The sequence below is a fragment of the Buceros rhinoceros genome, unplaced genomic scaffold, assembly GCF_000710305.1.
Source record: "Buceros rhinoceros silvestris isolate BGI_N320 unplaced genomic scaffold, ASM71030v1 scaffold22435, whole genome shotgun sequence".
Taxonomy (NCBI): domain Eukaryota; kingdom Metazoa; phylum Chordata; class Aves; order Bucerotiformes; family Bucerotidae; genus Buceros; species Buceros rhinoceros.
In genome coordinates this window covers 10,870-22,060 of record NW_010411437.1, presented here as the reverse complement: position 1 = coordinate 22,060, position 11,191 = coordinate 10,870, and the positions used below count along the sequence as shown (strand labels likewise).

The window sequence follows — 11,191 nt, the reverse complement described above, 5'->3', positions numbered from 1 at the left end:
GACGCTGAGCTGATGGTACCTCCAGGTGTTCCTGCAGGACTGTATGTGCTGCCCTTTACTGTGCAAAGCCAAAAGGTACAGAACTTCCGTTGGGGATTTTCCATCGGGTTTAGGGCTGCCTGTGGCTCTGGTGGACAAAGAGCTACAGAAATGAGCCCTGAGGAAGGGGCTGGTCCTTCAGATGAAGTCAGTGCCTGAGTGGGGAGGATGGGTGTCCTGAAGCAACGTGACTGTCTCAGGCACAGCTCCGCTCCTGTCAGTGGAGTGTAGGAATTATTCTGCTGCATAAAATCATTGCCCTGGTCCAATGTGGCTTGATCTACGCTTTCCAATTGTCAGTGGGGAAACTGAGGCACAGAGCTGTGAAGTGACTGAGATAGTGAGTTAGGTCCTTCTCTCCTGGTCCCACAACAGGGAACTGGACCCGTTAGTCCAGCTTCCCAGTCCCCTGCTCTGGCCTCAGGGCTCTCCCCCAGGCTCTGGGTGGTGAAGACTCAGAAGCAACAAAAAAAACCCCCAAACACCTCCTAGGGCAGGAGGGAACCCGGGGGAAACTCCGTGCTTGCAGGGCTGGGCTGCTGCTGAGCCCCTGCCCTCACCAGCCTGGCCATGAGCATGACCACCCTCTCCTCCAGTTGCCCCAGTTCCCTCCAGTTCAGGGCTCCCAGTCAGGTTCCATCCTGGGCAGCACTAGCTCTGTGTTTGCCTTGCCCCACACTGTCCCACGGAGCCCCACGAGGCAGCCGGGCTCTCCCGAGCTTCCTGCACCTCCTGGGTCTCAGCACCGTCGCTGTGGCAGCTCGCACAAAGCCGGCGTTGTTCTCTGCCTGGAAGGGAACTGGCCGAAGGGCTCTGCTGGGACCTGCCTCCAGGGGCAGCTCTGCACCAAAGTGCCACCTCCTGAGCTGGGAACAGCCTGTGCCACTGGGAGCTCCCCCGCAGCCCCCACTCCCATCGCTGCCAGCTGAGAAAGCAGATTTAACAGCTGGGGGCTGGCCTGGCCTGTCCAGCCCCGCTCTGGCCTCGTACCCCTTGAGCTGACCCCGAAAGCGGGCAGCAGTTGGCAGAGCAGGGGCCTGGCCGGGGTTGGATCTCCCAGGAAAGTCTCTTGGGAGGAAGGAGCACCAAGAGAGCCCTGGAGCTCTGGAAGAGCCGCTCTCTAATGAGGAGCTGGGTCGAATTGTGCTTCCCTCAGCAGTGCTGAGTGCCCCAAAGCCTTGGCTCCGTGGCCACCCTGCCAGCCCCATGAGCTTCTCCTGGGGGATGTGACCAAACAAATCACCTGGGAAGCAACTTTGGCTGCCAGAGTTCAGCCAGAGCCTGCGGCCGGGACCTGCCGGCAGCTGGGGCAGGAACTGCAGGTCCAGGTGGGCTGAGGTAAGAAACAGGGCAAACACCAACACGCCATTTTCCGTGCGACACTCAAAGCTTTATTGTAAGAGCCGTGGCCTTGGCGAGGGCTGTGCTGGGCGCAGAGGTGCTGCCGTTGTCACCTGTCCTACAGAAATGGGGGAATACTGCAATGCACCGAGTGGAACCGTGCCAGGAGGCTGCCGGCAGCTCTGCCTGCAGGCTCACAGCTGGGAGCTCACCGGGGGCTCGAGGCAGTGGCTGAGGCCAGAGCCCAGCATGGTGAGACCCATCTGCGGTCCTTGGTGCAGCAAACGTCAGTGCTGAGGACGGAACATCCCCCTGCCATGCTCGCGGGCGTCTCTAGTAGCTTTGGTGAGACGTGGCTGGGGTCGGCCACGGAAAGTGGAAGGTGCTTCAGAAGGGCAAGCGTCTCTAGTAGCTTTGGTGAGACGTGGCTGGTGTCGGCCAAGGAAAGTGGAAGCTGCTGCATAAGGTCAGCAGATACAGACCAGTCCTCCTTGTTGTGGTTAAATGGGAACCAGTGAATAGCCTATTTGAGGACCCAGCACTGCTGAGTGTGGAGTGTGGAGGGCCCTGCGGTGAGGTGAGGCAGGCAGAGCCGCTCTCTGGGCGAGGAGGCTTCTGAAAATAAAAGCTTGGAGGAGTTTTAGCTTTGGCGGCATGAGAGGGAATGAGGGGCCACCCAAAAGGCAGGAAAATCGGTTAAATATTCTGAAGCGTCCAAAGATCCCCCAGTACAGCCACATGTGCAAATCCAGATGTGGCAAATCCATCTGGCTCGGGTTGGTTACCTGCATCTCCTCCCCACCCTAGCTCGGTTTGGAAGGCTCAAGGCTGCCTTCCTCTGAAAGCCCCGGCAGCGAGCGCCTCACCCCGAGCAGGACCAAGAGCAGCGAGGGGTTTGTGACCCGGGGAGCTGGCGGGGCCACAGCCGCCCTCGGGCTGCCCGTGTGACAGTGGTGTCCCGCCTGCCCAGTTTCCTAGAGGTAGAGCCCAAATCCTCTGGGGAAGGAGGCCTGGGGAGGAAGGTGCTGGTGGGTATTGGGGTGGGAGAGTCTCTAAAACCCTGGGCTGGATTCTGCTTGTAACTGGTTTCAGAGCTATTAACCGGGGTGTTGTAAAGACAAAGAGAGACCCCAGGGAGCGGCCTCTCATCCAGTGTCCCTCAGACGCTGCCTTGAGTTCAGGAGAAAGTGCTCTGGCCTCGTTTGGCTGCCGACGCCAACAGCTTGTGTGTTCGTGCTGGGGGGCTCCAGGTCTCCTAGGAGCTCTCCTCGGAGCACAGGGAGCTGAGCTTTGGCCGGCTGCCACTGCCGGAGGCATCTGCTTGGACTGTCATCGAGCAGTCGCTGTGGCTTCTAGAGAGCAGCTTCTTGGAGGTGGCTCCGTTTGGCTTTGCCTCACCGTTGGTGCTGCCTCTTATGAACATCTTGGCATTCCTCAGGGTGCTGGCAGAAACTGCGGAGATGGGGGGCAATGAGAGAGGGGAGGTCAGAAACGTCTCATTCACACTCTGCTTCACCAAGCTGTGTGAGTGAAACCACTTACGGTGCTTCGGTCTGGAGCGGACGGTGCTGATGACGGCGGGTATCGGTTGCTCCATGCTGTGGAGAAAGGACAGAGTGTGAGGACACAGTCAGCTCTGCCATGTTTTTGGCCTGTGTGAGCTGGGCTGCTTGGGGTGAGCCGAGTGCGTGGTGGGATCATGCTCAACAGCACCTGGGCAAAGCATCAGTGCTGGGACCCTCCAGGCTGAGGAGAACCTTCGGGGCTGAGCTGGGATTTGTTCTTCCTTGGATCAAACCTTCCATACCGGACTCAAAGCTTGGGGTCTCTGCTTTCTCCCCAGGTGTTCGGGTGCCCCCTTCTCCTCCGCAAGCCCACAGAAGCCCAGCTTACCTGCTCTCCTCCCCTTCCATCAGTTTCCTGTAAGTGAGGATCTCCACATCCAGCGCCAGCTTGATGTTCATCAGCTCCTGATACTCTTTCACCAGGTGAGCCATGTCCTCCTTGCTCTTCTGTAGGGCTTCTTCGAGGTTGACCAGTTTGGCTTTGGCGTCCTTGAGGGCCGTCTCGCCGTGCTCTCCGGCCTCTTTGATGTGCTCCTCTAAGTACAGGCACTGGGATAGCAAAGGGATGAGGGTGGGGGAGGCGTTAGGGGTGGGGGAGTTTCAGACCCTGGGTGTCAGAGTTTTGTCACCCACCCCAGGACGCACCTGGCTCTTTTGGGACACGATGCAGGACCTCAGCTTTTGGATCTGTATGTTCAGGTCCGCGATCTCCCGACGGCTGTCAAGGAGGTGCCCCCCGTAGGTGCCAGCCTGGCTGCTTCCTTCGTTCAGCTGCAGGAGAGGTGGAAGAGGGGGTTATCGTCTCTGCCGCAGCGAAGGAGCCTGGGAGGGCTCCCACTGCCCTTGAGGGGTGAAATGGGGGTGTGGAAGGATTTAGGGTGCGTTTTCCTCTCCCCTCCCGGGTGTAGCTGTGCCGGAGTAGAGCACACTGTCACATTCTTGCGCTGTTTGGAGGAGGCACCAGTGGAAGGTCATTTGCATCTTAGGTGGGACAGGCTGCCATGGGAGATGTCCTCGTGTCCTCCGCTGGCAGCATGGGGAGCAGTGAAACTACCAATCTACACCCCGCGTTAGGTGGGGTTGATCTGGGTTAGCACCCTGTCCCTCCCGCCGCTCCCGGGAGTCTCCTGTCCCTCCGCATCCTGCTGATTGCTGTAGTTTCTAGGCCAGCCTTGCTCCCCCTTTCCCTGCCTCTCCCCACTATCAATCAGATAAGGAGACAAATACCTTTCTCCTGGTAAGTGCTTCAGCCTCCTCCCAGCTCCGAAGAGCCAGGGCTTCATACTGGGCCCTCACTTCTTCCACAATTCTGCTCAGATCCAGTTTGCAGGAGTTGTCGATTCCCAGTACAACAGAAATGTCCTTGATTTCCGTCAGCAGCTCCTCGAGTTCCTGATTAGCAAAGAGAGAATAGGGGTGAGATACTGAGTTGTTGGGAGGGAGCTGAACCCTGGCAGATCCGCTGGGCTCAGCGAGGCAAAGCCTCTCCCACGGGCGCTGTGGAGGGGGACAGATTTCCCAGTTTTCAGCCTCTGAAGTGTGCAGCTGGTATTTTCTCCATAAAATCCAGGCTCAGGTTGGGGTGTTGGTTTGGGGCCTTTGGATACAGTCGGTTACAAGTCTGACAAAAAAAAAATAGTGCATCTGTGCGGCATCACGAGCAGGTCGATGGGATGGATGGTGGTGCTTCAGGATCCCTCAGGGTTCAGGAGGTGGACACGTGTGTCTTGGGCAAGAACCGGAGCAGTGAGAAGCATTCTGCAGGCTGAAGGGTGCCTTTGCTGAGCTCTGCCACAGCATCTAGAGAGGCTGTGGCAGCCACCCATGTTATTATGATCTGCTTTGGCTCTGGAAGGGACCTTTCTCTGAGCACATCCATCACTCTCAGACCTGTTCCACTCCCCGCAGCTGTTCTTGTGCTGGGGACTCCAGCCGGTGAGGGGAAAGCAGGAAGACACAAGCTGCAGCAGCCTGGACTGGGGTGTTTGCTCTTCAGAGCTGACTCAGTCACGGCGATAACGGAGCCAACGATGAACAGAGACTCCCCACAGTCAAGCTCAAAAGGACCCTTAATCCCTGCCCAGAAACTGCACTCGGGTGCTTTGTATCCGGGCCAGACCTGACCTGACCTGATGTTGGGTAGTTCTCTCAGCTCCCCCCAGCTCCAGCCTGGTCCTGGGGGGGTCCCTCACCCCTTGCTGCCGTTGCTGGGAGCAGTAGAGCCCTTCTCAGCTCCTCACTCGATGGGATGTGCTTCCCTTTTGTCTGAGGGCTCTCAGCTCTTTGAGAAGGGTTTGTAGACTCTGTTCTTTCCCCGGGTGGGGAAACAAAGGGCCCCCTGACATGGTGATTCAACAGGAAAACACCTCCATGCTCCCAAAGAGCAGGATTACCAGCGTGCTTTTTCCCACTGGTGTTTAATCCTTGAGCCTCTTTGTTCGTCGTGGAGCAGGTTAAGAGTTGTGTGAGAAAAGGGAGGTTGGTTGCCAGTACCTGAATGAGCATCCTCTGCCAGGGGAAAAGAAAAGGACCTGGTGGTTTAGTAACGAGGCTGGGATTTTCTCCTGGTTCACAGACATGCTGTGGGCAAAGCTGCCCAGCACAGTTTTCCTCCTCTGCCCTCCCACGGGGTTTGTGTACCTTGATGTCACTCAAATCAACAGATTCGGGCAACAAAAAGACTGACCTGATAACGAGCCGTGGAGGGAGAGGGTAGAGGGAGGGTGGAGGGTTATTTCTTTGCGTGAAACGGGGGTTAAAAAAATGCAGCATTGTGCCAGGAGGGGGATGTGGAGCCTGGAGAGAACAATGCTGACAGCAGGGCCTGATTTCTGCTACCCCTGCGGATCACCTTGTGCCAGGAACAACTTATCATTTTAGAGAAGGTGAAGTGACGGTCAGTAACAGGCAGGACATGGTCTGACGCACTGCTGATGCTGTGCAGGGCCTTCTGCCTCCCCGTGCCTCAGCTTCCCCCCAAGGAGTGTTAACACTCTTCCAACAAGCATTTTAAATGCTCCTATCGGTCGAGTTTAGTCAAACCATTGGTATTCCCGAAACACCCTGAGCCTGCTGGGTGACATCGCACAGCTCTGAGTAAGCGGCTGTAATCGCTTCACCCTGTTTGCACAGACAGAGGCATGCGGCGGCTCTTGGGTCCGGCTGAAGGGCTGCGGCCTCCGTGTCCTCCCCCCTTGCCGAAGTCAGCTCTGACTTCCCGCTTCTCGTCTGATTACAGAATCATCTGGTTGGAAGAGACCTGTGAGCCCCCCAGTCCCAGTGTCCCCAGCACCGCCAGGTGCCCACTGACCCCTGTCCCCCAGCACCACCTCGACCTGGCTGGGAAACCCCTCCAGGGACGGGGACTCCATCACTGCCCTGGGCAGCCTGGGCCAGGCTGGGACAACCCCAACAGGGCAGAAATGGCTCCTCAGGGACAACCTCAGCCTCCCTGGGGACACCTGCAGGCCGGTTCCTCTGTCAGGGGGAGAGTTGTTTAAGTGGAAATGGAGCACGTTGGATAGTGGTAAAGAGCTTCCGGCACCTCACCCAGGTCCTGTTTTTTGAGAGCCCTTCCTCGGAATCCCGGCAGGATAACGCTCAGCTCGCTTGTGACCTGGCACGCTGGCTCTCAAGGCCAACGCTGTCAGTGGGGGCTGGGAGCTGAGCCCCAAACCAGCCAGCTCAGGAACTGGGGGTGGGTCCTGGCTGGAGAGGGGGGACCCGTGGGAGCAGCCTCCCTGCCGAGGCTGTGGGGCAGAAGGAACCTCCTGCTCCAATGCACATGGAGCTGGGTCAGTGGAGAGAAGGGGATCAGCTCAGGAGACCCTGCCTTAAGCCATCTGGAAGTTGTCTCCAGCACCGTACAACTCCCCTGGAGTTATACCGCTCTCATTTGGGTGTAAATCCAGAACAGTGACCTCTTGATGGAACCCTCCACAAAAATGCCATTTTTATTGCGCAGTAGCTGGTGTGTTGCCCCCGCTGCCTTTTTACCTGCTCATAGATGGTCTTTTTCAAGTCCATCAGCTCCTGGAGCCCGTGGAGCTTTACCTCCAGCTCAGTCCTGTGCAAGGTGCTCACGTCTAAATCCTGCAGAAGAGGGAAGGTGAATTAATCAAGAGTTTGCCTTGAGCGTGTAGCAAGAGGTGTCTCCCCCTGACACCTCTCCCCCAGCAAGTGCCCTCTTGTGAAGCTGCTCTGCTGTCCTACAAGGTCCTTTGGGGACCTTTTTCCTCCGCAGGTTTGGTTTTTTATTGAGCGAGCGCTTCGGTGGCAGCCTCAGCTGGGGCGGGTGGAGAAGGAAACAGGCAGGGCTGGTCCGTACCCACTCATCTTTTGTTCACCACAAAAATCACCGGTTATGGAAAGCTCTGGTGCCATCTGCAAAGTCACCAGAGCTGCCCTTGCCGGCTGATTAGTGTGTCAGGGAAAACATGCAATTAGCCCTAACGATCATTTGCGGAGAACATTTCCTCTGCCTAATAATCCCCTGTGCTCCTGCCCTGGGATTTTCTTTGCGTGTGCCCAGGGCCCCCCCAGCTCCTTCGGGGGCGGGATGTTTAACCAGGGTGTGGCCGCCCACGGGAAACCAAAGCAAACACACTTATCGATCTCCAGCCTTTCCCAGCCCGTGGGTGTCTCTGAGAGGAAAGGTGCTGCCTCCCTCCCAGGAGGGTGCTGGGGCTCAGAGCCCTGCGTGCCGGGGCTGACCACCTGTGGCTGGGTGCAGGCGTGGGCTGGCCTGGTCCCCAGGCGCTTCCACCAGGAGCCGTGGGCTTCTCTGAACCGCAAGCAGCCCAGACACACTTGTCCTTTCCTCTGGAAACGGTGGCTGTGGCCAGCGCGCTGCTATCCTCCTCTAGAGCTGTTACCCCTCAGAACACCCGCGGCACAAGGACGCAGGCCAGAGCCTGCTCTTGGCTGAGCTACACCGGAACCATCCGGCCTCTCCAGCCTCCTCTGTGACCACACGGAGCTGGTGTAGAGCCCGACCCGATGAGAAGCGTCTCCTGCCACTGACCTTTTTGAGCTCGGTGAAGGTGTATTCCATGCCACTACAGAGGCGAATTTCGTCTTCATATCTAAGGAGAGGGAAAAAGGCAGTAAGAAATTGCACATGGTGGAAGCCTCTGGGATGCTTCAGGTTGTCTTTCTGCCCCCCCAAAATGTTGATGTCAAAGTTTTCCACTTTTCCCGTGATGTCCCACCTCCCTGAGATACGCTAGGCAGCAAGGAGGGAGATCTCTCTGGCGTGGGCATCTTCAGACAGGAGCGAGGATGCCAAGCTGCCACGTCCCAGCGGCTCCGTAGGAACACCACGAGCACCTGAAGGCTGAAGAGCCCCAGAGCAGAGAGCGCTTTGATTCTGGTTTAATTTGAGGGCCGAGCAACCTTGGGTTACCTCGTTTTACCTCCATTTGCCACAGAAAGAGAGAGTAGACGTGAGAGGTGGGGTGAGGTATTCTCTGTGAAACCCAACCACATGCCCAAAGACTCCCAAATTTTCACCCTAAGCCTTTTTCTTCTGTTTCTTTCAGGCATCCCCAGCATTTGATTTGTGGAGCCCCAGAGTCTTTGCAAGGGAGAAAACTTTGGCTTGTGAAAATTCCGACAATGCTGGAACGTGCCGTAGCTTATCCTGAGCATAGCACCGTTTGTGGAGTAACGCCGGACCTGGCAAAGCAGTTGGTGGAAAGTGGAGTCCCCGGAGCAGGAGGTAACAAGGACCGGCCGGGATCGGGTGGAGTCCTGATGGCTGAACCTCCAGCAGAGGACCCAGCCTGCAGGTGTTTAGGACAGGTTTGAGAAGGCAGGACCATGACAGCAAAGACTCAGTCCAGGGGTAGAAGCATTTCTTGATGTCCAGCAGACGCGAGAAGGTGCTTCAGGGAGTGCACCAACCCTCAGTGGCTCCTGGGAGCAGCACGTGGCTCGCCCCAGTGCTGCTAAAAGCTGGTGTCTGACTAGGGAGCCCCAGGTCTCTTTAGGCCCTGGTGTGTCACCAGCAGTGTCGGTCCGTGTGTCACGAGGAGCGTTGCATGATGGGTGTTGGGCATCTCCACGATGCTGCTGGACTTGGGGAGTGTCTGTTCTTCTGCTGAGACCAGAGCAGGCTGCGCTCTCAGGGGCGTCGTGGCTTCCTACTCTGCCACGACACCTCAGGCTTCTCTTGGCCTAATGTGCCTGCGGCCTTTCCAGGCTGTGAGCTAAACCTTTCGGTGCTGCTTGTAGGTGTCACCAAACCGGCCAAGACTTTTGGGAATGAGATAAAACAGCATCTCCCAGCAGTGATGATGCTAAAACCAGTGGCAGCCACATGCTTTGGTCTGGTGCAGCATCGCTCCCGTTACTCCCAAGAGTCTTCCCTGCTGGTACAGACCTGGAGGAGAAGGAGGAGCTGAGCCTGGGGGCAGGAGATGGGGAAGGTACTGGGAGCGCAGTGCAGGGGCCACGTTGCAGTGTCAGGGCTGACCTGAGATACCAACCCCAGCTCCTTGGAGCCGTTCCTTCCTCGACGGGGAATAGTGTGGGCAGGGGGGATCTGGCGGTCGCAGGCTCTACAGTTCAGGCACTTCTGGGGTTCCTCTTGAGAAGCCCTGTGGTGTTGAATTCTCCCTCTCCTTGCCTGCATTTCTAAGGGCAGGCAGTGGCTAGAGACTCACCCATCTGGTTCCTCTGCTCTTCAGCTGGAACGTTAGCCATGCTGCCAGCAGCTCTGTTCTGCCCTTAATTACAGCCTGCCACTCTCCCTTCAGCCTCGCTGCCTCCCAGCCCAATCCCAGTCTGTCCCAGCCTGCCAAAGCAGCTTCACGCATTGCCGGGCGCTGACATAATCTGGCACATTGAATAAACACCACTCCTGCCCGAAGGAGAGCAGGCCCAGCCAGCCCAGCGTGCTCACCGCAGGGCTCTGGAGGGACCTGGCGGCCAGGAGCTGACTCACCTGGGGATGGAGCATTCCACAAGCACATTACACCACTTATCTCTGTAGCGATAATCCTCCAGCAGCCATGCATTGAGGCAGAAATCCATCCCAGCTCCATTCAGGCACTTAAGACACACTTGAGACAGGCGTCTGGTCGCCTTGGGCTCCTTCCGTAGGCAGCGGAGCAAAATCAGAGGTGCACCAGATCTCAGGCAGGTTGCGTTCCTCATTGGATGTGCCTTCAAGACTACTTTAGGGTCGAGATATAGAGGTGGGATGAATCCGAGCCTGGTGGCATGAAGTTAGGTCGATCTTTCTCTGGTGGAGCAAGGAGATGGGGCAGGAGGTGGCTGAAAACCAGCTGAGGAGTTGGAGGTGGAGGGGTGTGGACTGTCTGGTCTTCAGGTGGCCAGATGTGACCAACACGGGCCCTGATCTTGGAAATGGATCCTCGCAGGGATCCATAGCTTCCTGCGGTATCCCCCCAGGGATCTGACCAGAGTAGGTCAGCACGGGCAAAACCTCATGGCCTTCTCATTCAAACAGGTCTTTGCAGTTGCAGTCACACATGTGGGGAGCTGAAGCAACCGCTGGTGCAGATGTGTCCCCCTGGGCAGTCATCCCTATTCGGGTGTTTGGGTTTTAGCTTAACTTTCTAAAGAAGCTGGGTTCGAGGTCCTGGGCCAGCCTCTAACCCACCTCCCTGGCCCCGCTCCGTTCCGCTCTGCATCTGGAGTCGCTGGACAATGGCGACCTCATCTGAGAACCTCGTCTGAGAAGGGGCTGCAAGTGTCCCAGCTCCGTAGGGTTTTGGAAAGCAGCCCCTGGCTAGAGGAGACAGACAGATCAGGGCCCTGCAGAAGGGCACTGCCAGGCACATGTCACATCGGAAGGAGCTGTCGGGTGGTCACCGTGCACGTGGCGGGTCTCACATGCCGCAGCTCGCGTGAGAATGTCACCGGCCAGCTGAGCCGGGGAGTTACGCGCTTTTCCTCCCCCGAGTAGTTTCCCTTGGGAAAAGAAACCTGCAGAGGAGTTGGAAGCCTCCAAAATTTGCATGGTTTAGGCAGACCATTTGCTCCAGAAAAACAACTGGGCTGAGGCAGCCTCCGCGCAGGACGCGGCAGAGCCGGCGTGGGTTAGGAGCGGGTTGGATGGCTGCCTGGAGAAGGTGCAGCAGAAGCAGCGTTTCTCTCGCCGTGATTCACTAACCGCGAGGAGCAGCACAGCAGGTTGTCACTGCCACCGCTGGCCACCTGTGCTGGCTCGGGGGGTGACAGCACCAAGTGGTGGGGGTTTGCTGCATAGGGCTCCCCCG

The 11,191-nt window shown here is 57.6% G+C and overlaps 1 protein-coding gene across 1 annotated transcript in view; it reads right to left on the bottom strand.

Moving 5' to 3' along the window:
• Positions 1 to 2,635: 2,635 nt before the first annotated feature.
• The window catches only part of KRT80 (keratin 80), a 14,269-nt gene continuing 5,713 nt past the window's right edge, over positions 2,636 to 11,191 (bottom strand). Inside the window, exons 4-10 of the mRNA XM_010136027.1 lie at positions 7,969 to 8,029; positions 6,942 to 7,037; positions 4,173 to 4,337; positions 3,591 to 3,716; positions 3,274 to 3,494; positions 2,923 to 2,978; positions 2,636 to 2,832 (exon numbers count right to left, since the gene is read on the bottom strand). Of these exons, the coding sequence (XP_010134329.1) occupies positions 2,636 to 2,832; positions 2,923 to 2,978; positions 3,274 to 3,494; positions 3,591 to 3,716; positions 4,173 to 4,337; positions 6,942 to 7,037; positions 7,969 to 8,029 (922 nt within the window). The remainder of the gene's footprint in view (positions 2,833 to 2,922; positions 2,979 to 3,273; positions 3,495 to 3,590; positions 3,717 to 4,172; positions 4,338 to 6,941; positions 7,038 to 7,968; positions 8,030 to 11,191) is intronic.